Source organism: Neodiprion fabricii, chromosome 1 (genome assembly GCF_021155785.1).
Source record: "Neodiprion fabricii isolate iyNeoFabr1 chromosome 1, iyNeoFabr1.1, whole genome shotgun sequence".
NCBI classification, from domain to species: domain Eukaryota; kingdom Metazoa; phylum Arthropoda; class Insecta; order Hymenoptera; family Diprionidae; genus Neodiprion; species Neodiprion fabricii.
Window position 1 is genome coordinate 28,255,208 of NC_060239.1, and position 24,840 is coordinate 28,280,047.

The 24,840-nt window shown below is 38.3% G+C and overlaps 5 protein-coding genes across 8 annotated transcripts; 2 read left to right on the forward strand and 3 right to left on the reverse strand.

Annotated features, from left to right (window-relative positions):
* Window positions 1–324: 324 nt before the first annotated feature.
* LOC124174457 (ralBP1-associated Eps domain-containing protein 2) lies at window positions 325–5,312 on the forward strand. 4 transcript variants are annotated; one of them, XM_046553642.1, is made up of 6 exons: window positions 326–691; window positions 1,311–2,275; window positions 2,381–2,595; window positions 3,221–3,285; window positions 3,370–3,565; window positions 3,842–5,312. In XM_046553642.1, the coding sequence occupies exons 1-6, from the start codon at window positions 539–541 to the stop codon at window positions 4,021–4,023; spliced, it is 1,776 nt and encodes a 591-aa protein (XP_046409598.1). In that variant the 5' UTR covers window positions 326–538; the 3' UTR covers window positions 4,024–5,312. The 4 variants fall into 4 exon arrangements, with proteins under 4 accessions (XP_046409600.1, XP_046409599.1, XP_046409598.1 ...); XM_046553644.1 differs by having other exon boundaries at window positions 325–691; window positions 1,311–2,595; window positions 3,814–3,976; XM_046553643.1 differs by having other exon boundaries at window positions 325–691; window positions 1,311–2,595; window positions 3,822–3,976.
* Window positions 5,313–5,418: 106 nt separating this feature from the next.
* On the reverse strand, window positions 5,419–8,862 carry LOC124174463 (glyceraldehyde-3-phosphate dehydrogenase 2-like). Its single transcript, XM_046553650.1, has 5 exons — window positions 8,717–8,862; window positions 7,251–7,350; window positions 6,926–7,165; window positions 6,563–6,817; window positions 5,419–6,373 (listed from the first exon to the last, which is right to left on the reverse strand). Exons 2-5 carry the CDS (start codon window positions 7,326–7,328, stop codon window positions 5,942–5,944), a joined length of 1,005 nt encoding a protein of 334 aa, XP_046409606.1. The 5' UTR covers window positions 7,329–7,350; window positions 8,717–8,862; the 3' UTR covers window positions 5,419–5,941.
* A 555-nt stretch (window positions 8,863–9,417) lies between these two features.
* Window positions 9,418–11,816, reverse strand: LOC124174464 (glyceraldehyde-3-phosphate dehydrogenase-like). Its single transcript, XM_046553652.1, has 7 exons — window positions 11,692–11,816; window positions 11,492–11,619; window positions 11,297–11,408; window positions 10,963–11,220; window positions 10,159–10,319; window positions 9,747–9,941; window positions 9,418–9,660 (listed from the first exon to the last, which is right to left on the reverse strand). Exons 1-7 carry the CDS (start codon window positions 11,767–11,769, stop codon window positions 9,585–9,587), a joined length of 1,008 nt encoding a protein of 335 aa, XP_046409608.1. The 5' UTR covers window positions 11,770–11,816; the 3' UTR covers window positions 9,418–9,584.
* A 280-nt stretch (window positions 11,817–12,096) lies between these two features.
* Window positions 12,097–20,122, forward strand: LOC124174459 (maternal effect protein oskar-like). Its single transcript, XM_046553646.1, has 8 exons — window positions 12,097–12,433; window positions 14,005–14,207; window positions 14,314–14,551; window positions 15,237–15,385; window positions 17,518–17,623; window positions 17,720–17,850; window positions 18,781–19,067; window positions 19,265–20,122. The coding sequence occupies exons 1-8, from the start codon at window positions 12,349–12,351 to the stop codon at window positions 19,356–19,358; spliced, it is 1,293 nt and encodes a 430-aa protein (XP_046409602.1). The 5' UTR covers window positions 12,097–12,348; the 3' UTR covers window positions 19,359–20,122.
* A 593-nt stretch (window positions 20,123–20,715) lies between these two features.
* LOC124174462 lies at window positions 20,716–24,840 on the reverse strand. Its single transcript, XM_046553649.1, has 8 exons — window positions 24,509–24,840; window positions 22,670–22,810; window positions 22,439–22,583; window positions 22,213–22,346; window positions 21,703–21,912; window positions 21,486–21,620; window positions 21,340–21,396; window positions 20,716–21,233 (listed from the first exon to the last, which is right to left on the reverse strand). Exons 1-8 carry the CDS (start codon window positions 24,597–24,599, stop codon window positions 21,091–21,093), a joined length of 1,056 nt encoding a protein of 351 aa, XP_046409605.1. The 5' UTR covers window positions 24,600–24,840; the 3' UTR covers window positions 20,716–21,090.

The following is a 24,840-nucleotide window of genomic DNA, read 5'->3' on the forward strand; positions in this document are numbered from 1 at the left end:
GACAACTTCATACGCACAGGCGCTACCATCGCAGTAGTTACGTATAATTGCAAATGAGACAGTAGCGTATTCATAGGACAAGATAATAACAGGAATAGGAATCGAGATGATTCCTTTGTTTATCTAACAGTCGATAACTATGCTCTTCAATCTTCAATGAAAGGTACTACACGTCAAACATTCATTGAAGAACAGCACTATCGTTCAGCTTGAGTAAAAAATTGAGATGACGTCATTATTGGTATTGTAGTGCCGGTAAAGAAGAAACTCAGGAAAAATTTACGCGTGCGCGAATTCAACAAAGACGGACAATCCTTGATCAAGTTAGTCAATGTTTGAGCGTACGTCAAACCGACGAATATGGCGAATGTGCCTGTATGCCCGTTTACGTGGGGTGTAGCTAGTAAATCGTAAAATGAATGACCAGTGTCATTTATCTTGCTTGGATATACCGTATTAGAATAATGTCACTTTAACCGTATCATGTTTAGGTGGTACAATATTCCGCGAATAACTAAACTAACGTTAATTTGACAAGATGGAGGATCCACAGCTGACCGAAGAGGAACACGATCTTTACGGAGAGACTTTCAACTGTTTTCGCAAAGACCCTGACATTGATGAGGTCCCAATCGCCAAAGTCAGTCAACTTGTACGCACCGTTCGCATACCGCGCCGAATTGCCAAAAAGGTATAAAATTTAGCATACCATTTAAACATCACGTTCCCAGTTCTAAACCATTACTGTGTACCACTATCAATTCTCAATAATTCGAACTAATGTTATTCCACTCAATGAATCGTGATTAGGATGTTTCTTTTTTAATTCTTTCCCAGCTCAATCGGAGCAAGTATTTATATGCAATCACATATCATCCAAGGGGGCGTGTACCTTTCACTGCTGTTTAACATGTAATTCAACAAAACGGATCACACAGTTGATCTCGCAATGTTTCTGATTAAACTTTATACTTCAATTCTGTGCTACTTTCGTAGGGGTAATCGCATTCGCTATAGTCTGAATTTATTTTAAGAACTGTTGCATATAAATTTATTTCTGTCACTCATCTGAAAAACTTTACTAGGAATTGTGACACTGTGCTAGAATGTTTGGAATTGCCAAATACTGTTCACATAATTGAGTTTTGAAATATCCGAAATATAATTTTCAAACACAAAGTTGTTTTAGCATTAGATTAGAAAATAAATATTTAGGAATGCTCTTCAGCATACATAGATTTAATGATTGACCGAAATATTATATATGTACTGATGATTCTTATTTGTAAAATTAATTCCATTGATGATAGGTGATGGAAATATGTGGAACAACAAAAGGTAGCAGTCATGTAAATAGAAAGCAATTTTATTCGATTCTAAAATTGATAGCAGCCTATCAACATGGACTGGAAATCACACCTGACTTGCTATCAAGTTCTTTAAAATTAGACCTACCTTCATTCTACTGGCCCTACGGAGCTGTATTAGCTGCTGGAAAAAATGAAGATGTACTTTCTAGTACTAGTGAAAGTGAGAGCGAGGTTGAGTCTCCGAGGGAAAAGGGGTACAGTACGGATTCACCCACCCCAACGAATAGCGTGATCCAAGAGCGTGGTGAATTAGCTATGGGAGGTGAAACTATACTCGATTCCACTGGAAGCGGATGGCAAGGCCTCCTTGTTTCAGAAGAACAAAGACAGCTCCTCGGGACTGAAGAAGAAAGTTCCGAACGACACAGTAGTGACGATGGAGATGGCGATGGCGAAGGATCGAGTTTTCCCCCTAAAAGAGTTTGGGTCATTAATAAGGAGCAGCGAGAATACTACAGTGCACAATTTGCCCAACTGCAGCCAGACCCTGAGGGCTTAGTAGCCGGATCTGTAGCTCGTACTTTTTTTGAGAAATCAAAATTGCCAGTAGCCGAGTTGAGACGCATTTGGCAACTAGCTGACGTCACTAGAGATGGAGCTTTGAGTCTCCAAGAATTTTATGCGGCTATGCATCTGGTCGTTTTACGAAGACATCATGTTCCTTTACCAGACGTGTTACCTCCTACACTTGCACCTCCCATGCCAGCTTCAGCTCCAGATCCAGCCCCAGTTCCTGCTCCACTTCCACTTCCAGTTCAAGTTACAGCTCCGGTTCCAGTATCAGCTGTTCCAAAACCACCTCATCCCAGTCCACCAAATAATACAAAAGAAAAAAGCAAAGCGTGGACGAAATTTGTCGACTCTCCCACTGGGACCAGTGGGTCCCTTGCTAGTCCAGGCCCAAAGTTGGTTAATTTTGATTTTCAAAAGGCCGCAGTCGAAAGAGATCCTAAAATTTTACACCCTGTTCCTTTACGACTTACACCCGAAGCTTCTATTCTCGCATCTAGCGGAGGGAGCAATAATAGCAATGGAAGCACGCTAGGTGATGACGAAAACCAAGCCTCATCCATTACGCTTGTGCAAAGGCCTCAAGCTAAGAAACCTATTTCAGCTCCTGAAGAAACCATCATAAGCACTCCTAAAAAAGAACCACCTCCTCCACCTCCGCCCAGACCATATAGAACACATGCTAGAAGTTCTAGCCTTGATCTCAACAAATTAGGTATGTAAATTATTTTGACTCTGATCCAGAGTTTTATAACTATTTTTCCCTAAGGTTTACGTTTAAAATAAGTACAGCTAGTTCAAACCAAGATAAGTAGGGGGCATTGTTACACAAGTTGAGCGAAATATTGTTTGTCGTGACTCATTTTTTCTGTACTAGAGAGCATTTACCTATGTAACCTTGCTATTTGTGGTATATGCATTTACAGTTCAAGAATATCAGAATTCCTGCATAAATTTATTAGAAAATGTTTTCTGAGAAATTTTTCGAGATCAAGTGGATACGCAAGTACGTACGGACAGAAATAGCCGTTGTAAAATGAGCTAATTGTGATTATCACCTCGTTCATGTGACGTAATAAGGCCACGGCGTATTGTTTGACAGGGCATATTGTTTACTGATATCCGTACACATAAAAGTGATATTGAATACATAAAATCTGTGGTAGTCTAATAATAACATGCATACATTATTTCAGTGCGTGTCACAGTCTTGGGAGTATTTTTATTCTATTTACATATTCGTTTATCACTTGAAAGCACTGCATTGCTGTATATAAATAATAGTACTTGATGAATCCATCCTTCCAACTGACTCACCTTGTGGTTTGGAATTGTTTTAGGAAAAAACGGACAGAATTTTTTGGGAGCACCACCACTTGTACCGCCAAGAGTATCACCTGGAATTGTAAGACTTCAGACTAAATATTTTATTCATATTTACTTGAATTTGACAACGTTATTGAATTCTAATCCAAATTATTATAAATAGACTTCACCGAAAAAACTAGTGGGGCAAAAAAGTGAAGTTGAGAACCAGAAAACTGACAGTCAAAAGAAAGGCTTTGTTGCTGACTTCTCCCATTTTTCATCAAGGAGTGAAAGTAGTCACAACAAGGACAATTCTCAGACACAACAATTTACTGGAATATGTGGAGCGTTTCAAATATATCGAAAGCCAAGTCCAAGTAAGAACATTTAATTCAATATTTCAACTGTATTATGCCATATTTGTAGAAACATTTATTGAGAACAAATATACAAATGGAGTAGATGCACAAATCTAAGTTGACTTAGTGATGTAAGCATCATATAATTTTGAGTAGATCGAATAATTTTCAGTATCGATTCTCACTGGTTGGTTGAGTCTCCAGTGATAAAACGATTACTTGTGGCATGATTTATTCTATTTCTGAGATCTTTACATAATATATAGTCCGTTAGCAATGCGTCAATTGTCGTAGAGCGAGAAGGTGTTGAAGATGATGGAACAAGGGAAGAAGGGAGCGAAGAAACAAGGTTAACGCTGCAAGAGTTACGGGAAAAGAATGCAGAATTGAAACTAGTATGCGAAGAGTTGACAGTTGAATTAGCTGCTGTTCTTCAAGAAAAAATTAATTTACGTGCAAAGCTGTTACAGACCTGATCTTTTCATCGTTCTGTCCTTAGGTGTTCTTATTCATTGATTATTCTAGCCAATCATCATTATCTCCTACTGTTGCGATTTATTTTTATTTCTATCCTGCCTGTATTTAGTGTATCACGCCACACAGTTCATGATCATTTCTATTTTGTTACTTTATTTATGAAGAAATAATTGTATTTTACCAAATATTGAAGGGATTATTGTTTAGTCATCTTGAACATCAGTCACCCAGTGAAACGATTATTGTTGTTTATTGGAAAAGATGTGAATATAGCCATGATATTACTGTATTTATGCTGAATTTATTATCTGGTATGTCAAGTCATGATAAAACTATGTGATTTATTATGAAAGAAAACTGTTATTATTTAATCATGTATCAAAGTCGTGAACAAAAATGTGAAATTTATTTGTAATAATTAATTTAGGTTGCAAAATACTGACGATGACGCTTTATTCGTGCATCATAATGATCGACTGTGTAAAATTATGGAACTCTAATATTTAAAGAAAGGGTGTCTAAAAATCAAACCAAACGACATATGTAGTTTAGTATGCTCTATTCTATTTCTTATTGCTGTATTATGTTAATAATATCCTGCTAGTTTAAAGTTATGCTTGAGAGTCATACCACATAAGATCAATCTTATTTTATCAAATTGTACATATTGATATACTTCGTGTTTTATGTATAGTTTTGAGGAAGAAATTAGGCTCGTTTAATTGCAGCCACATCTTCGATATTTCACAGCTAAAACAGTCATTCAAGATCACATTTTTGACCAGCATATTTAAATTTCGAGTTCGACTTCGTGAAATCATAGTTTATAGCGCCTAACAGTAATTGACAATGGTACCTGAAGTTTCAAAATTAGAGTTGTAACCGAGAAAACCGGAGAGACTAAATTGTGTTTCATTAGGTTTTTATATGCAACGATATAAAAGGAGCATCTGATTTACAAGTGTCAGTAAGTTGACTTGTTCCATTATGTATCATAAAATTCTTCAACAACGGCATCAAAGAATTATCGTTATTGAATAAGAGTTCGTGCCATAGAGTGATCTTTTATTGACATTGTTTTAATTGGCGGCTAAATTACTGGTTCCTTACCTTGTTACAGATACGAAAGCAATGGTCTCGTGTAAATTAGAAAAAAAAGTTCAATAGCATATGACGTATATCAAGAAACAGTAACCGATATATTTGTCGATACTAGCCATGAAAATGCATTTTTGTAATTGTATAAATTAAACACAGTGTGTAAAGAATATAAAAACTATTCCCAGAATGTCACGACTCTGCTCCGTGACCAATATCATTTCCTATTCCTGTAAACTTGAAATTTTGTTTCAGATATGATATTAAGGTATCAATATAGAAAAAAAAACATTAGGTTTCTAGTTTCATATTTTTATTCATTTTTGGTTCTTAAATGAAAAATAACATAAGGCTATCAATTATAATTATAAGAGTGATACTTAGATCGTAATCAAATTTTGTCAAATTATTCACTACTGCAGTACTTTGAATCGAATACTTTACATTTTTTTGATACTGTAACAACATTGAGTGTAATATCGATTTTATTACAACTATTTTTAATGATTACTAGATCTAAAATGAAAAGCATGGAACTTGATTGTTACTGAACTTGTTGACATGCCCACGTAAAACCAGTAAGATGTACACCATGTACGACTGCAGTTGTAACAGTAGGATATCATCGTTTACAACAAAATCAGATACCATATAAGACTTGTTACGACGAAATGCTTTTCCACTATCATCATTTGACAGTGTTACAAATTCACTAACTGTAATGGTGTTTCTGATTATAAATATAAATTATACGACGAACTGCGGAGTACATTGAGAAGACAAAAGTTACTGGTTAAAAGCAATTAAATATTAAGATTTTTAATCTTTGGACTGCATGAACTTAATGAGGTCGATGACACGGCTTGAATATCCATACTCGTTGTCATACCAGGAAATGAGTTTAACGAACTGATCGTTCAAGGGAATTCCAGCCTTAGCATCAAAGATGCTTGAACGGTTGTCGCCGATGAAGTCAGATGATACAACATCGTCTTCGGTGTAACCAAGGATTCCGTACAGAGGTCCACCCTCTGCAGCAGCCTCCTTGACCTTAGCCTTGATAGCGTCATAGGGAGCAGGCTTGGCAAGACGTACAGTCAAGTCTACAACGGATACGTTGGCAACAGGTACACGGAACGCCATACCAGTGAGTTTGCCGTTCAATGCAGGAATGACTTTGCCGACAGCTTTAGCGGCACCAGTGGAAGCAGGGATGATGTTTTGTGCAGCACCACGTCCATCACGCCACAGCTATAAAAGAATAGCAGTTAATGGATTCCCAATAGAAATTTTGCCAGCAAATATATTGCTATCAGATACAAGGAAAATATGTCGAACATGAAAACACCAAGGTTTTATAGAATAGGTAATCCTGAAAAAGTGAAACCAGCATTTAGATGATAAATTATTAATTTATAACTGAATGTCAAGTAAACGAACCTTGCCAGAGGGTCCGTCAACAGTCTTCTGAGTGGCAGTGGTTGCGTGAACGGTAGTCATCAAACCTTCAACGATTTCGAAATTGTCATGAACGACCTTGGCCAAAGGAGCCAGACAGTTTGTAGTGCATGAAGCGTTTGATACAATTTTGAAGCTTGGGTCATAAGCATCCAAATTGACACCAACGACGAACATGGGTGCATCGGCAGATGGGGCGGAGATAATGACCTTCTTGGCCCCTCCTTCCAAGTGAGCCTAAACACACAAGTAAATAAGCGTATCTTCGATGATGTTACAATCGGTAAAAATTTCTATTCCTGGGAAATAATTTGATTGCTACATTGGGTTAGCCATTTTACTCACGGAAGCTTTCTCAATGGTGGTAAAGACACCAGTCGACTCAACAACATATTCTGCGCCAGCCTTACCCCATGGGATAGCTTTGGGGTCGCGCTCGCTGAAGACTGAGATTTTCTTTCCGTTTACAACAAGGAAACCATCTTCAGCCTTGACTTCTCCTTTGAATTTACCGTGAGTAGAATCATACTTGAACATGTAGACCATGTAATCTAGTCCAATGAAGGGGTCATTGACAGCAACAACCTAAGGAAGAAATCGATGATAGGAGAAATTCTCAAACAGTCACAAATAGAGGATATTGGGTTCTTAAATGATGCCGTGTACTGACCTCAGCTCCGTTCTCAAGGGATGCCCTCAGGACCAGACGGCCAATACGGCCAAATCCGTTAATTCCAATTTTGCTCATGTTTATGCTTTTGTGTTATTAGCTGTAAATTAATGAATAATTATTAGTGATGTGAACCAATATCATGATAACAGATTTTCAAAAATTTAACCCTGTCAAAATATGATGTAATAGTATATATTATAATAATAGTTGATAGGAATAATATTTATACTCTTCATCACCCAGGGTTCCCAAAAACTTAAAATAATCAAATTTCAACTATGCCTAGCTCCATGTGTATAAGGTGTACTACCCATGCGTTGAGTAAATTACTTGGATTCTGCTTTAATAAATCCTGATTTCAATAAATTTGCGTACAAGTGATAAAAGACATGAACTATTCAGGAAAAGGTTTAATTGAGGTAAATATTTTGTCAGATTAGTTAAATAAATATTCTTGTTCTTGTATCGATCGTTGCATCCAAAGATTGTAATAAAACTCCTCAATATCGACTGCTGGCATAAGATGATAGGATTGTTCCTGGTTTATCAAAGTTGTATGAATTCACATTCCAATGAATAATTTTTTTTACATTGATTATATCTTTGTGATTGAGTGTTAGATTATTTTCAAAAATGAAAAAAATTCGCTAGTTTTCCAGGTGAAGCTGACAGATACTCAATAACCGTTCAGCAAATATCAGATAGCCTTCATTATAGGTCCATCAGTTAGAGGTCACGTCAAGGGCAAATCTGATTTCCAGCACAAATTATCAGTAGGTCGGCGTGTTTGTAGTGACATTGACGTTTAGCAAAGTTTACAGCTTCGTTTTCACGAGCTTATGTTGCATCGTATTTACGAAACAAGTTAGAAATAACATATTTTCATTCAACCGGCTCGAGTCGTTACACCAAGACGTTAGCTGAGACCCTCAGATCGCCAGTCATACGAATACATTGAAACGGACGACTTACTGGAACCAACACGACCAAATACATACATTGCATTGGTGTACCTATCTTACCAAAGATCTAATTGAGTTGTCCGTACACACGACGAACGTAAGAAATTCGAAATGTATATATATATATATATATATATTGTTCAAAATGGCGTTAACAAAGTAAATGCGGTTGTCTTACAAAAACGAATACAATATATTGTTGGCAAATGAGATATGCATCACATGATAAAGTGTTCACGGAGACCGATGTATTCGATTTCAATCGCCGTTAGAATATAGAGCAATTGAGTGGGAAAAGTCAGTAGGATGTAGAATGCAACGATTACGTGACCGGCGATTACAAAAATGTCTCCCGGCGACTACGTGGGTTACGGAGTCAACCGTTACCGATACAATATACGCGCAGAATAGTCAAGATCTGGTATTCTGTAGTAGAGGAAAATGACGGAAATAGGGCGGGATGCTATCCCTAACGAAACTCGTCGTGTGTTCTCAACTTACGTAACAGACAGATCCACTCACAGCAGCTACCACAGGGCCAGTGTCGTTTGAAGGGCACCGATCGGGTATTATAAACGTCGTGGCAGTCGTGGTAGCTGGGTGGGATTCTCTACGTGGTGGGAGATCTCGGGCGTGTCACGTGGTACCCGCGGTCTATCGACGTGTCCTGCGCGACTCGGAGCACGCGCACCCTGCTGAACGGCGAGTCGGGGAGCCTCCGGATTACACCGAATCTACGACCTTGGCGGTTACATTTCTTTTTTATAGATTTCAAAAATACAAAAGCGTCCAACAACAGTTGGCAACAACCTCGATTGCATTATCTATTGTACCGTTGCATATCGTATCCATTCATAAAGAGTGGAAGACCAAAAATTGTGCGGCAACGAATCGCAACTCTGATGCGAATTGTGCAATCCATTATAGATACAGGTATAGGTATCCCGTGGTATTAGGGGTATATCAGCTGGCTCCAGTGGTGACTTAATCTGATTTCACGGAAGTTTAATGTGACTTCCAGGATTTCAAATTGTTACACCAGCCGGAACGACGATGATTTTCCCATTTCGCATTGGAGACGTAGAGTTTGTTCGAAATTTCAGCAGAACCATGCGATGAGTTACGATCGAAGTGTATAAGGAACTCCAAATATGTATAGCATTTCTGAAAACTGTAACCGCATGAATTATTTGGTTACGTGCTTTTTTCACGTGTCGAGTTTATTATTTTTGCAATAATGAAAATACGAACGAAAATTTGATGAAAGAAACAATAATGTTACACAACTAATATGGCATACATTGGATTGCATATTATGGGGTATAAATATTAAAAAATCGCACGTCTTCTCGACATCATTATAGCACCGTTATCCCTGGTCGGTATCCTGCATGAAAGCAATCATATCGACGACACGATGGGCATAACCGTATTCGTTGTCGTACCTTGAATTATAAAAATTAAAGATAAATAATTTGTTGACGTCCTGTAAAACGGAGCAGAGCTTCTGCTGTATGTAAGAATGAATTACCATGCGACCACCTTTATGAAGGTACTCGTTTGCGGGATACCCGCCTTGGCATCGAACGTACACGAGTACGTCGTATGATTGAAGTCTGAAGAGACGCAATCGTCCTCGGTGTACGCCATTATACCCTTGAATTCACCTTCAGCCGCGTGCTTCATAGCTCTTTTGACCTCGTCGTAAGTCGTCGGTTTCGAAACTCTTGAAATTTGCGGAGAACAGAAAACTTGTGAGAATAGGCATAAATCGATGAAAGTGATTTTGACAAACGAAATATAATTATAAGTATATGTTCACAACGCAATGTAATTTTTATCCGAGCGTTAAAAGCCAGATTTTTTTTCATGCAATAAAAACTTGATATGATAAACTTCCAGTAGGAACAATTAAGAGGTTATTGAATCCGTGGAGTTCTTACCGAAAAGTGATGTCACATACGGAAACATTAGGCACAGGTACGCGGAAAGCGATTGCGGATATTTTGTCCTTAAGTTCCGGAATGACCTTGGCCAAGGACTTCGCAGCACCGGTAGACGTCGGGATGATGTTCTGACAACACCCCCGGCCGTCTCTCCAAAGCTTAACAAATTTTTATCAAGGCAATTAAAAATTCCACCATTTGAATTCCCATGTCCAAAACCGCGACTGACACGTCTAATTTATGTACCCACTAAAAGTTACACATCCGAGTAGTAATGATAGTTGTAATATAACATATCTCTTGCATAACATTGAGAAAACTAGGCAACACCTGAGATTATTCACCAGAAATGAATGTTATGATCTAGCAATACTCCTGTCATTGATATATGAGACCAATATAGTGAATGAGAAATTCTTTGAGCACGTATCATATCAGGAAAAGAAAATCAGAGAAACTGGGGTTCTTCACGTGTTGAACAAGTATTTATCAGTCACCTAAGTAGCAAGGTAAATAGAAAATTAGTCGCCTCCATCTCGCTGGGTGACATGCCTAATTTACAGTACTCTTAATCCGAGCATTACTGTCATCTTATTACGCGATACTCAGGTGAAACACATTCCTAAAAAAACGTTAATTCATTCTATAACTGAGCAGACTGACAATATATTTAGATGTAGAATACAACCGGAGGCGGAAGGTGCATAATTATTTCTTAGTAAATCAACTGTTCGGGATAATGTTCTATCGCGATAAATGAGAAACAAAATTTTTATTAAATAATTACTGATTAAATTTCACCTTTCCAGTAGGACCATCTAAAGTTTTCTGGGAAGCCGTCACTGCGTGAATGCTCGTAATCATGGCTTCGATTATTTCAAAATTGTCATTCATAACTTTGACGATTGGCGCCACGCAGTTGGTAGTACAGGACGCTGTGGAAACGACATTTCCGACTGTGGGGTCGTAACAGCGGTGATTCACGCCGTAGACGTGCATCGGAGCGTCGACAGATGGCGCGGTGATCACGACCCGTTTTGCACCCCCGTCCACGTGCCGCTGATTTCATTCGAAACCAATTGACAAATCCACGTTTTGATATTTACGTTGTTACTAATTGTCAAGTTCGACTCACGCTTGCTTTTTCGAGAGTGGTGAAGACGCCGGTAGCTTCTATCACGTATTTCACCCCCACTTCGTCCCAGCCAATTTTAGCGGGGTCCTTTTCTTGCGAGGTGGATATTTTCCTCTCTCGATTACGATTAAGGTACGAGAATTAATCAGTGGTTGAGTTTCACTTCTATACTTACAAGACAAGTGCATTTTTCACCTACCTCTTATCACCAGGGAGTTATCTTCGCAAAAAATTTTATCCGGCAGTGATCCGTGGGTAGAGTCGTACTTGAACAAATACACCATGTAATCTGCTGCAATGTAAGGATCGTTGATGTGGCTCACCTGAAGATGCATGAAACAAAAGATACTTTTATTTTTTCTATATTCACATCTTTTCGCGATCTACGATCTCACTTGTAAATTCTTTTCGAGACAGGCCCTCAAACACATACGTCCAATTCTTCCGAATCCATTGATTCCCACAGCAGTCATCTCTATCTTAATTATATTCAACGCCGGGGTTACTATTTAAGTTTTCATCGTGCGCGACTGATCCGACTTTTGAATAAATAACTTGAACCTGCTTACGACTAATGCGTAAAATCGGCAAAAACAAAGTAAATCTGTGCAATCGGAATCTCGATATTACAGAGATTCAGGCAATTACGTTCCCAATTCAAACAACATCGCCACCGTGATAATCGACTACCTTCGCGCCACTGGATCGGCCAATGAAGTGCGTTCATTCTCTCCTGACCGAACCACGCGGCCAATCGTCGCGATTTCTCTCCGTTCTTCGAGTCTTCGCAGTTGGCAGACACTGGTAGACACGCATAGATCGGCGTTCGACTGTTCTGCGGAGTAAAAGCCGTTCCGGCAGAGGTAATAAGTTTCTAAACGGATTCACGTCTTTGCGATTCGGTAAAAGACAGTGAGCGAGTCTCTCGACAATATTTCCTAGTGTCCTCGTGTGTGAGTTAGTGATTGAGTGATATACGCTCATTCGGAGAGGAGACAGCGAGGAAAGAAAAGTCCCCAAGCAACGCGGTGAGCACTCGCAAAGCTAACGTCATGACGTCGCAGGAGGCGGTAAAAAAAATGGTCAAATCTTGTATTGTCTCGCGCAAGGGCGGCGTACCTTTTCCTGAAATCGAGGGTAAGTTTCATTTTCATTCCACGCATGTTAAGCTTCCCAAATTGTGGCTTTCCTGCGTCAAGTTTCATTCGAAAGGTGATACGCACCGGATAGTTTGGACTCGAGTCTCAGAAGGACGTATCGCTTATATGTTTTTGTTTTACTGTTTGGTTGATTATTTGAATGCACTGAGCTCGTACGAATGTTCATCGATTGGATCATCGAGTCGATTTAGACATTTGTTCGCTAAACGGGATTTAGCTTGCCTTTCAGGATGCGCAATCTTTCATCAATTTATTTACAAGTGTTCGTTCGTTTAACTTCCAAAGTGTCTTAAAAAAAAATGTATATACTTATTTATTTAATTTAAACGAATCTCACGCCTTAATAACTTATTAAGCTGCCCAGTAAAACCTGGCCCCTTTTTGGCCACCAGATGTCATGACTAAAGTGGTCAGTTCCCAATACTACTCTTGATTAATCTCAGTAATTTTTACCCTTTAAGCCGACTACCCACTTGTTTATGTGCCTAGCAAAATAGGGGGACCAATTCCGTGTTTTATACCTGTAATACACGCTGCAGTAAGTGAAATTTTGCATGCAATGCCGAATACAAATATCTGAAACAATGTTTTGTTGCGCACCATAATAAAACCAAAAAAATGTATTCCTGTAATTGATTTACCACTGATTGTAGGAATATATTTTGTGGAGTTATTTTCGCGTGAATTGAACAAGTTTTTGGATAGTTTTGATTGACATTGTATGTAGAATTGCGCTGACTGTGGAATTTTCGCATCGGTGCTGCGTACGCTTTGATAATAGTAAAAAAAAAATGACATTTTACTCAGTTGTTAAAAAGGCTGAGTATAGCATCCTCTTAATGTATTTTCGTATTTTGTTTGTGAAAGAATGTATTTCAGTCAATTTCGCAACAATACTCGCTTTAGAATCATGTATAACTGTCGAAAACTTTGGGTCGTTATTAAGTGATCGTGAGCGGAAATTTTCTCAAATAAATTAAAATAAGCGTCGCTAAATTATTAATGGTCATTATTGCGACCGCTGATTTATAATGAGCTTCGTTAATTAATAGCGTCCGAGAATTACTTTATCACTCTTATCACTCTGCAAAGACAATCATATTTATAGTTTCTTCGACAAAAATCTGACACTCGCGTCAATTATTACCGTACAATTAATATTAATACATTGTTTAAAGCATGTGAAATTGCGAAAATCTGTCGCTGTTTACAAGAAATTGGCATAACTGCGGTGCTGGTAATTTTAATCGGTTAGGAATTTCTATATTCTTCATTTACAGTCAAAAATCGATTCCTCCGATTGATTTTGGTAATAACAATCACGGTTACATTGTAAAGATAAGACCATGTAACTCTTAACCGCGGGGGGAGTGAGGGAGCTAGTCGTGGCGACGGTATTAATACGCTAAGTTTTTGTTGTCATTCGTGTTTACGCTCGATTGTGATATGGACATATGCTGCGATTTAGCGATTTAGTGAAAGAAAAAACTTTCGAGGACTTCGTGTTTATGTCGACATTCGAAAATCTCACGACGCATTGATTTGTAGATGATTACAGGGCCTTAGTAGGCGAAAGTATACCGTATGCCCAACTGGGTTACACAAGTCTTCAGAGTTTTGTAAAAAGCATCGACTTCGTTGACGTGAGAACTAATCATTTCGGTGACTCGGTGCTTTTCGTGTCTGATCCAAAAGTCGCCCATATCGACAGTCTTGTGAGAAAGCAGAAAAATCCATCCAACCAGAGGAAGGTAGTTACGATATTCTCTTCTTCTACCGATGGTTACCCTATGACTCCGTGACTCGGTGTCCGTCGATTTTAATAAGGTTGACAAATTCTCTTTCGTCGTATTTTAGAGAAACCGAAGGCCGAAAAAACTTGCAGCAACTACTCCCCGGTCGGAAAGATTTACCAGAAACACGAAGATCGCGTATACTAAGTCGAAATGGTACACCTCCTCAAGCAGGACGAAAAAGAACTACTGGGTAGAAAAAAATAACGAACGTAGAGACATGGATCGGTTTAATAACTTCAACACTGGACGGACGGGGATCCAAAATTGTAGTAGTAGCCCAAATTTTCACAGCTACAACGGTATGCTCTATACAATTAAACGTACACACGTTTTTGTGTTATCATGTTGTTCCTTCATTAATATGTATGGTTATATAAATATTGGTTAACTCTCATCACACGGCAGCGATACTGCTGATCACAGATTCTGGACCTTTTACTTGAGTAAACGTTGGAGAATTTACAATCGGCGTTAAGGGAGTGCCCTGGTCGACTATTAATGTTACCGTAACGAAACATTGGGGAAAAAATTACTACTTTATTATTTTTACAAAGACTGTGAAGGAGTGAAGATTTTAAAATATTAGTATGTTTTGTTTTATTACGTCATACCGAATTTTAAACAATTCCAAAGTCACGAAGTAAAGGTTTTTCCTCAGTCAAATATTTAGGTCCACGTATCTTAAACGCAAGAACGGGCTTAACAGCCTCATTCTTTACGCAGTTCTAGCCACAAACACTTGAATACATTCTCATTTGACGCAGAAATCAAGAAATGGCACAAATCATACGAATTTACTATTGCGATTTCGTAGAATCCCTGCGATTTCTTTAGTTCTGCTAGTCCGTCGAGTAACTATCAAAACAGCTAATTGAGAGCTGTCTTGTCGTGTATTATTGAAGGATCATTCCGCGCATGTAAACGAACCAAAGGCCAAGCAATTTTTATCAGCGTCTGAATATAGCATGAAAAATAAATACTTAGATCGTTCATGGAGCACAAAAGCCCCGGCATCTTTGAGCAGCATCGACGACAACATGTACAACTACAACTCAGAATGTGAAAAAAGATATGCCGAGGGCTATCGAAGCTGGAGATTCAATATTCGCGTCGCCGACAACAAAGATGCAGAGGTGGGTAAATACCCCGTCAGGGAAATCCGGAATCGACCGAGTCAATCGAAGGTTCAATCGTCTAACACGCTTTACGCTAATCAACACGGCGGTAAGTGCAGTAGCGAGCAAAAAAAGTCGACTGATAAATTCCTCTCGTCCCTGTTACTCAGAATTTGAATTGACAATGCGAATTGTTCATCTCGCACATTTTCACTCTGAAAAACGCTTTCCGTATAGAGTGCGGAGGATAAGGGAATAGAGGAAATATCTTTCGGTGTTTTTCACTTTGAACACGGGATTATTCGATCAGATTTGCAACACACGAAGTCGCGCCTATTTGAAACACCTTTGTTTGTTCAGGTTTAGCTGGGCCTACTAACAATGCTAATAATTGGTGGCGGGGCTGGGATTCGTGTCAGTATCAGTCGTCGTACCTGCTAGATAATCAGAGTGGGTACTGGTGGTCGACAGGGCAGCAATTCGGGTACACCAACGTTCCAGGGTCGCGCTTCTATCCGTGGTATAATTATCCCGGGTATCCTTGGTGGAGAAATATGTATCCTCAGTATTCTTTCATGTACTAGGATAATCTTTCCTTCCGACCTTTTTTATGTTTTTTATTTTCCTTGTAACTAGTTTTATTACTAAGTTAGATATCTTTACTACAAAATCGGTTGATTATCTTTCACTATTTTAAGTACCTCAGGAACATTCTATGATGGGACTGACTTTGTTATATTTTGTATTTTTATTTGTTTTTGATAATTCAATACTTGGATGGCGCTGTGCCATGAAGCAATTTGGTATACGATGCTTGATGCGCTATATTGCGATGAATAAGTAAATTTTGGTAAAAATCTTGGGAAATGGACTTTTAGAAATTCGAAAACTTTGATCAGAAATGTAATATTTGAATTTTCATCATCTTGTTAATTCAAGTTAGTTTAATGAGCTGTTACGATGCTGGGCACGCTTCAGTGACAAATCATACAGTCTTTGAGAAATCGTGGGGCTACTTCGCATTTTGGGAAATCATTGCAAGTGCTTCGTTACAGCAAAGTAACACAACGAATTTCAACGAATTATGTCTTGTCTGGTGTTAATTGATTCATTCGAATTTATAATAACAATGTCCGTTCTATCGTCGTTGAACCATTCCTTGTGTTTCTTTCCGTATCACCGCTTTAAATATGTTCTGCGAATTTGAAGTTTTCACGGTGAATTTTGCAGTGCTGCGTAAAACGAAATTGAAACTGTAATTTTTGAAATTTGGAGAAGACTGTACCATCGCGACACAGAGTGTCTAGCCTTGTTGAATGCTCGATAGCTCATATCAAATTAATTTGAATTACTGTAAGAAATATACGGGGTAGTCATGAATGAGGAAGATTATCAACAACTATACGTGATCACCATGATTACGAAACTCAGATTTTATTTTTAGTTTCCGAATTTCTACGCATCGTTTTCTGTTTGCACTGAAGCAGATCAGTTCACTTCACCGTGCAACCTATTTTATATACATTTGCATTGGTGAGAATATTTGCAGGTGAAGTCGATTTTAATTATAGGCTTATTTGCAGAAAGCTCTTGTTATCCCAGAAACTGGCACCTTGCGGGATTTCTATTCTTTTGTAAAATCTACACCTAGAAATTTTATGTATTTCGTTCTGCTAGCAATGTTTTATATAATATTACGTACTTTATTTTCTATACAAAGCACGTGTCGGTATATCATATAATAGAGATGTTATTAATTGTTGGTGTAACTGTGATTAACAATAAATAACAAGTAAGAATGATGACTGTGAATGGGTGTTTGATTGACTTGATTCGGCGGTTGAATAACGTACCTAATTCTTAATTGCAATTCTCTTTGGATTCGGCTTCGTTACTTTGGACAGAGGTGAGTTTTCCAAAACATTCCATTAGTTTTCGAGTGTTGCTCTTGTTGATATGATTATTATCATTGCTTACATTGTATTTCAGCTGTCTCAAAAACTCTAAGCTTTTCAGAGCTTTTGCTAATAAATATTAATCCTATCACATCTGTTTCCGGACTGCACTCAAAGATCGTTTAATTTTTTTTGTTACATAATGAAACAATTTTTTCACCATCCTTTAACGTTGTGTCCTCCACATTTTCGTAGGAAGTTATGTTAGAGCCGTTGGTTAACGGGCACCAGTTAATCGGTGATGATTTTTTTCTGCAACTGGCGATAAAAAATTTTGGGGCACAACCTTGGAAGCCAGAAGGTAATCATCGTCCGAGACCGAGATAACGAAGTGATATAACAGTGAAAGATATGCCGTTTAGAATTACCATTTTATTTTACATCGATCTGTTAACAGCCAGAGCCGGAATTGAGTGCGGATTATGCATTTCTGGTCAAACGATCGATGATTGTCGTCGAAGACTGGAGAAAACCCAGTTCTTATCTGGCAAAATAACGATTTTGCTCGGTGCCGTTGACGTATTTCGAGTATGCCATTGTTTATTTATTCATTTTTCGTAGCAACACACGTGTACTTTTTTCAGTTCATCCCAGAGTCCGTTCATAAATTACATGCGAAAAATCTTCTCCTCTTATTGTGTTGGATGAGAAATAATTAATTACATTCCAGACTGGATCGCCTGCAAAAACAGTTTACAGAAGAGCTTACCATATTGAATAAATATCTGTGCGATGGGAAACCGACAATCGGTAGATAGGGTAGTAATTCGTAGTAATCCTTCCCGGAAATGTTTAAATCAAATTTTATTACGAGGTAGGAATTTCGTAGGTAGTAGGGTCGTTATATCGTAGTAAACCATCTCAGAAACGTTGAATAGGCTCGGATTTTTTTTTACTTTTTCCTTCAATCCGCTCGCATATTTATGCGTGCCTCTTTTCCTTTCCGACTTTAAAATCCTAATATAAACTTTCTTGTTCATATCATTTTGAAAGAAAATTTTTCACCAACAGCTTTCACGGAAAAATTAAGGTTTATCAGTTATTGCATGCTTAGGGAAATCTTTGCAACAAGAGAAAAATGCAAACGCGATATGTTTGGTAGCCGGGTTTTTGGAAGTTTCTAAGACTGAGTTGAAAGTCTACGATCTAAATTTTCTGTCGAATGCACAACTCGTAGTTTCGAATATCCAACGGACTTCTTTATCAGAATCTGTAAAATTAATAGCGTGAACTAGAAGAAATAGGTATTTCAGAATCATGTCAATGAACTTTACACCATCGTGCAACATGGGAATAGCGTAAAACATTCGATCCATTTTTCAAAGCATCGCATAATTTATGAACGACTTTCAAAAGAATTGATGAAAATTGAAAACTTGACATTTCGCATAAAGTTTACCCGCATTACTGCAACCTGCAGCTATTTGCATACATGACTAAATTATATAAATTACGCAGGGTCACAGCTTGGAGAAAATGGTGAGGGACATGAAGAACTTGCTAGATGTTTGCAGGGACAGATTTAATTTGACTGAGGTTACGCTCTGCACTATTCCGCCATTGGCTAATTACTCCGTAAGATGTAACCTTAGCAAGTTATCCGTACTTTACTCATTCAACAACTGGATCAAATTGCACAGCCAATACAGTCCCGACGACTCGTACATTCATCACTATAACGTGATCGATGTCTTCTCCAAATTTACCGACGGAAATAACCGCACCCTTTACGACTACTTTCAAATGTTAGTGTCGCCAGTTGTTTTTTTTTTTTTTTCGTTCCCCCGTTTGCATACTTTTTATACTTTCACGCAAATGCCAACATGAATGAATATTGTACAAGCTGAGTTTGTGGATTGTCGTTTGATGTTTTTTCTGTAACGATTACTTTGGTTTATATTTTTATTTTATTTTATTTATTTATTTTTTTTTTTTAACAAAGAGACGCGAGAATGGTATCCGGATGTCGGTATCCTCACGTTTTATGGAATGCAAAAGGACGCCGCCTGGCGATCTCAATGCTTGAGAAGCAGTGAGTTCAATGTGTTTTTTTTAGTAAATGTGGCTTTCCGGGCTGCAGAATAGTTTCTACATCTGGCGTCTTGCACCTTAGCGTAGTTTCGAGATTTTAATATCCATTTGTATGCTCATAGAAGTATTAATACACTCATCAAGCGTTGGTGAGTCACAGGGAGAGAAAGTTTTTGACCGCTTTATGTCATGGTCATTGTTATTTTGAAGTGGTTTAATTAACGTGAGTGGTTGTAAAGGATTATTTATTCCAATTAAAAGATCAAATTTGTTGCCCCAGCATCTTATTACTTTTCACCTGAAGAGCTGCTGTGTCTAAATGCATGGAAGGAGAAATTAAAAATCTGATTTACACCTTTTTTGTCTTTGTACATTCGTACGGTACTAAAGTCAAAAGTGATAAAAATTGATTTTTACGTTCGTACAAGTTCGCGCCTGGATATCCATCGAGTTTATGAAATTGATTAACTTTGTGGAACGCTACTAATTAGTTTCATACTTTTCTCATCCAAGAATTTTAATAATTTGTACCAAATAATGCAAGTTAATTGGAAACATTCCCTCCCCACTACGTAGGCGTTATGTATGTATCTCCATGTGGGAGGTAGTACGGTTTTGTGGTAATTATTCCAGACTTTCTGCAGGGCAACGTTTCCGCTAAACGAAATGTTCGTAATGAATTCAGAATAAACCGAATCCAAATTTCACTGCTCACATTAGATCATGGGTGTAACATCGAAAAATATTGAATTCCGTAAAAAGAAAAATAGCGGAGAAGCGATCTCGTGAATCTTTTCACCCCGACCAAGTAATTTCAGAATAACGTTACGATCATGAAAAGGAAACTTTGTTCGCCTGTAACTTCCGACATTTCATTTCACAAAAGAAGACGTATTCGTGAATTTTTTACTCATTGTCAGTCAGTTTTTACTCTGCAAAATCGAAGAAACAAATATGACCGTGATGAACGGAAAGTCAAATTTAATAATGAGAATAATTTTTATTGTAATTAAAAAATAGGCGTTCATGTGTAGTATTTATTTTCGCTATTTATCTAAATATTGATATCTGATTGTCTATCATGTACATACAATAAGTATTTCTATAGTATACGCGGCATTAATATACCCGCGATTATTTGGTGCTGTGCATCAAATGCGTTGTGTAAAATACTGCTAGATACCCAACGTCTGGTTGTATACAGCGGTGGTGAAATTGAGAAATTATAGCATGTGAAATTGAGAAATTATAGCATGTAGTTATACTATGTCTAATATGAATCTGTAAATTTATTCCTGTGAATAGCATGTAAGTATCGCTATTAAAGCAATCGGTGTAAATCAACAATAATTTTGTTTTTACTTCACTTAATTTCTCATATTTTCTCATTTGGCTAATGCATAACGAATTACAAACATTCGTTATAGCTTCTCAAATAAAACGAACTTTCTCGTTTGTACGTCATAATAAATACAACTGAATACTATAACTGAATTTACACTATACACACAAAACACATGCATATCGAAAATCATTCTTATTCAAACTCTTTTTTTTTTTGTACCAACAACAGAAATTACGAAAGACTTCAGACAAAATAACCAAGGCTGAAATATTTCTTTCACCATCCGCCAATCGTAATATTCGTTCCTTTTCCACGTACCGATGAATCGTAGGTCAGATATTTTCATCAGCGTCAGCGTCGGAGCTTGATTGATATTTTTAAATATTTACGGCCTAGCTGCACTCTTCGTACGTTTTCTGATGGCATGTCACGAAGGGTGGAACCTCGCACTTGCATTCTATGCATTTTTCCGTTTCCCTAGGCGTGACTCGGTCACCAACCCTCAGGTTCAACTCTCCAAATTTGCAGGTCTCGTCTGTGAGAAGGAGAAAAAAAAAATAAAAAAAAATAAAAAAAATAAAAATAACCTTGTTATTGATTCAATTTCGCAAGCGTGCGTTTGGGTTTAAAAAACAATATACCTGGATTCAGAGCGATTTTCACGAGTACGTCCGATGTCACGGTGTCGTTTGCATTCGCTATACCGGTGATGATTAAAAAATCGTTAGTCCGCTGTTGATCAATACCGTTTACATAATATCTATAAAAAATTGAAATATAATCTTACGGCAATGGAAACCGATGGGACAGCAGCGGGTGTTGCCGTAGTAGAGAGGAACACATCCTTGTCGAATTTCCCTCGTATGCTCCAAGACCGTTCCACAACGAACATCCCGGCACCACGGTTCTCCGGACTCGCCGGCTGTTAGCGAAAACGTCAAACGGGTAGTCGATAATTATAATTGCGAAAAAATTTTCAACGATTTGTAAACGATCGAACGAACCTGTGTATCCGGGCTGACAGATGCAGACCTTACAGGGCAGGTCGTCTAGATAAAATTCTTGACCTTCGACGTAAGTTTTGTTATCGGCAGTTAAACAAATTGCCAACTTCTTCGGTACTTGGGCGGTCGTATTTCCGACCTCAATCTCTTTACCTTCTCCCACGGATATTTTTACTGTACTGTTATCAACCTGGTCTTCGGCGTCCGCAACTGAACACAGTTATTATACAGAATTTGAGATTTTCGATTTGCGTTTGAATGAAATAAATGCCAATGTATATCGACCGCTAATTAATCATCCTCTTTTTCGTTGCTCAAAATGAAACGTTAACGCCAACTACTCTGATCAAATTACAGATGAAAGTAAAGCAGTTTTCACTCTGACTTGAACTAATTACACCTAATCAGAGTGAAAAATTTCACCATTTGTTTCCCCTTTATGATCAACTCATTACCATAAATCTTGCAATTGGATTAGAAATGACTACGATAATACGGAATGTTACCAACAGCAGACAGTTTCGCTGGCGCAGCATTCGTCGTGATTCTTTTTCGGTACGCAGGGCTTCAAATTTCCGTCTTCGTCGTAACTGGACATCATCTCTAGCGGACAATCGACAATTGCGCAATTAACGACGGCCATTCTGGAATCGAAGGATCCTTGATTAGTCGATCAATCCTCGCCAAGTCAGGCTGGCTAACGAAAAGAATCGGTCGTTCAACAAGTGTTACCAACTTTGTGAGATTGTATTCAGGGGATGGTTCCTCCAGATGACAAGAGCAGCCAATATCGCAGGGGTTTCCGGTATCGATGCTGGCACCAGGCGCCACGGCTTTCCCGCGGAAGAAGCACATCTCCGCATCGCTTTTCTCGAAATTATCTGTGGAATGAAATTTCAACGAATGAATAAAGTCCAAATCTGACAAAAATCTCGGCACAAATATGAACCGATTCTGGACCGCTTACCGCACGTATAACGAACGGGGCATTTGTCCTCGGGTTTCTTGAACACTGGTTTGCAGTCCAGTTCCTCGTAATAGCTTCTCGGTATTCCAGGACAAGGAGCTTCCACCGAAGTTGCGTTTAAAGAAATTGTTTCGTTATCGCCTTAAACGAGAAAAAGATGTGTAAATATATGTGTAAATACAAGTGGTTGTTTGCTTACGAGAAATCTTTTGAAATTTTCTACTTTATTTCGGTTAGACAATCAAATATGATAATCCGAGGTTGAGGACGCCGCGCGACGCCGATCGAACGGACTCTAAAATGCTAATTTTTGCGGATTATGAATCGTGGCGTAAGAGCAGTTGTCATTGACATTGTTAGCGTAAAACCTAGAAAGCTGATTGACGCGGTGCTCATGCGGGTCGCCTGCAGATTTCAATAAACCTTTCTGCTTGTTTGCTTCTTTTCACGACACACGCTGCGCAATCTTTTTTATTCGATGCTTGTCACCGTGATACAATCTCAAATACAATGTATAATATACGAAACGAGCAAGAAAGTCGACGACTGCTGTGCTCTGATCGGTGTAACAAATTTTTTTTTTTTTTTTACCAGTGATCAACGCCTCTAACATTTGTTGCTTGGTGTGATCAGTGGCGTCTAGCTATTTTGGAACTATAAAAATAGTTTACACATTTTCCATTTCTACCAGGATGTAGGCCGGTTGCCAGCGGAATTGATAATATCGGAAAATTACGTGAAGAAATTGGCATGCATTCTTTTATTTATCATGTCGCATGGTGTGGACTACACGGAGAGAATAAAAGAGCAGATTTTACTCAAAACTGCAGAAAAAGATGGACATTACATGTTTTTTTTATAAAATATACATACTTCGTAAAATACAGAGTTTACTTCAGAAACAGCGAAAATCACTGCGTGCAGAGTACAATCTGCTACATTTATAGAAAAATATATAATGGACATGGGTTTTTTTTTTTTTTTTCAACAGAAACCTTGATTTGTCTCTTTTCCTGCAGTTTTGAATAAAATCTGCTTTATTTTTTCCCTTCGCATACCACGCCAAATTACAGATATCAATTTCTTAAATATCAGCGATTGGACGTTGTGAAAGTAACCGTTGAAAGTATTTCGAAATCCGGCTTGGTAAGCAGAAAAGCGAACGAAAAAATTGAATGCCAAATTGCGATTATAACAAGTATTGACTGTTTTTTTTTTTTTTTTTTTTTGCTTTTTTTTGTTCTTGAAAAAATATTTGTACAAAGAAGTGAATTCGTGTAAAAAAGATTCGTCAAGTGTCGGTCATTATGTATTATTTACAATCGTAAACGACGTTTCGGCTGGGCGATGCCGACCATCTTCAGGCTGTAAACAAAATTAACGAAATGCACGACGAAACATTTGCTTTTGAAAAAATAAGTAATTATAATATTCAATACTCGGCGGATCTTTTCTCCGTTATTCACCTACCTGGTCACTAATATCAATAACAAAAAATGAATTCGTCAAGCAAATCGGGATCGAATGATCGTTGAAAATGTGACTATTCTTTTCTTCTGGAAAACTTGGGGAAAATGTCTGCACCATATTCGCCACACACCGTTGGCATTGTAACATCACAAAACCCTACATACCGTATCTCAACTACAATCGTATCTGATCGCGAGCCAATCGTCACGGTTTTATCATCTGAGTATCTTCTGTTTGAAAAAGAGTGTCTGACTTTACCCCTGCATGTAAGCTGTCAAGCTTTTAGTTTTATTCCATGAAAGGCCGGCACTGTTGGATGAATACGACATCGGTACGTGTAAAGAGGTTTCGTGGGAGGTTCAACCTTACCTGCTTCGGTCGGAAGTGCAACAATCCCACCGCTCCACACCAGCACCAATACTGCCAAGTTCGGCGAGAACAATTTACGTGGTATCCGCATGTCGCGGCTCTTGTAATGCCCTGGAGTTGGAAGTCGTCGTCGGGTCAGAACTGCAGTAATCTGCAAAGGAAGCGGCGTATCCAGATACTGAGAGCTCGCCAGCTCCGTGGGAGTATTTAATCTCTGTCCCCCCGTTTGTCCGTCCTCGTTTGTTCCGTCGTGACGAGATGAGGACCAACCTTGCCGAATCCCCGTATATCCGCGAATCGGAGTTCGGTCTATTTCGGCTGGTCGACGTTAA

What these genes read in the sequence shown, in the direction of transcription:
- LOC124174457 (XM_046553641.1), top strand. Translation starts at nt 539, where the DNA reads ATGGAGGATCCACAGCTGACCGAAGAGGAACACGATCTTTACGGAGAG. An exon ending in CGCGCCGAATTGCCAAAAAG is followed by an intron (nt 692 to 1,310) that starts GTATAAAATTTA and finishes CATTGATGATAG; the next exon opens with GTGATGGAAATATGTGGAAC. An exon ending in CCTTGATCTCAACAAATTAG is followed by an intron (nt 2,596 to 3,220) that starts GTATGTAAATTA and finishes GAATTGTTTTAG; the next exon opens with GAAAAAACGGACAGAATTTT.
- LOC124174463 (XM_046553650.1), bottom strand. Translation starts at nt 7,328, where the DNA reads ATGAGCAAAATTGGAATTAACGGATTTGGCCGTATTGGCCGTCTGGTC. An exon ending in CCCTTGAGAACGGAGCTGAG is followed by an intron (nt 7,166 to 7,250) that starts GTCAGTACACGG and finishes TTTCTTCCTTAG; the next exon opens with GTTGTTGCTGTCAATGACCC. An exon ending in CCACCATTGAGAAAGCTTCC is followed by an intron (nt 6,818 to 6,925) that starts GTGAGTAAAATG and finishes TTGTGTGTTTAG; the next exon opens with GCTCACTTGGAAGGAGGGGC.
- LOC124174464 (XM_046553652.1), bottom strand. Translation starts at nt 11,769, where the DNA reads ATGACTGCTGTGGGAATCAATGGATTCGGAAGAATTGGACGTATGTGT. An exon ending in TCCCTGGTGATAAGAGGTAG is followed by an intron (nt 11,409 to 11,491) that starts GTGAAAAATGCA and finishes TAATCGAGAGAG; the next exon opens with GAAAATATCCACCTCGCAAG. An exon ending in TAGATGGTCCTACTGGAAAG is followed by an intron (nt 10,320 to 10,962) that starts GTGAAATTTAAT and finishes AAATTTGTTAAG; the next exon opens with CTTTGGAGAGACGGCCGGGG.
- LOC124174459 (XM_046553646.1), top strand. Translation starts at nt 12,349, where the DNA reads ATGACGTCGCAGGAGGCGGTAAAAAAAATGGTCAAATCTTGTATTGTC. An exon ending in AAATTTTCACAGCTACAACG is followed by an intron (nt 14,552 to 15,236) that starts GTATGCTCTATA and finishes ATAAATACTTAG; the next exon opens with ATCGTTCATGGAGCACAAAA. An exon ending in CTTTACGACTACTTTCAAAT is followed by an intron (nt 19,068 to 19,264) that starts GTTAGTGTCGCC and finishes TTTTTAACAAAG; the next exon opens with AGACGCGAGAATGGTATCCG.
- LOC124174462 (XM_046553649.1), bottom strand. Translation starts at nt 24,599, where the DNA reads ATGCGGATACCACGTAAATTGTTCTCGCCGAACTTGGCAGTATTGGTG. An exon ending in CCCCGTTCGTTATACGTGCG is followed by an intron (nt 22,584 to 22,669) that starts GTAAGCGGTCCA and finishes TTCATTCCACAG; the next exon opens with ATAATTTCGAGAAAAGCGAT. An exon ending in CTGTCAGCCCGGATACACAG is followed by an intron (nt 21,621 to 21,702) that starts GTTCGTTCGATC and finishes TTTCGCTAACAG; the next exon opens with CCGGCGAGTCCGGAGAACCG.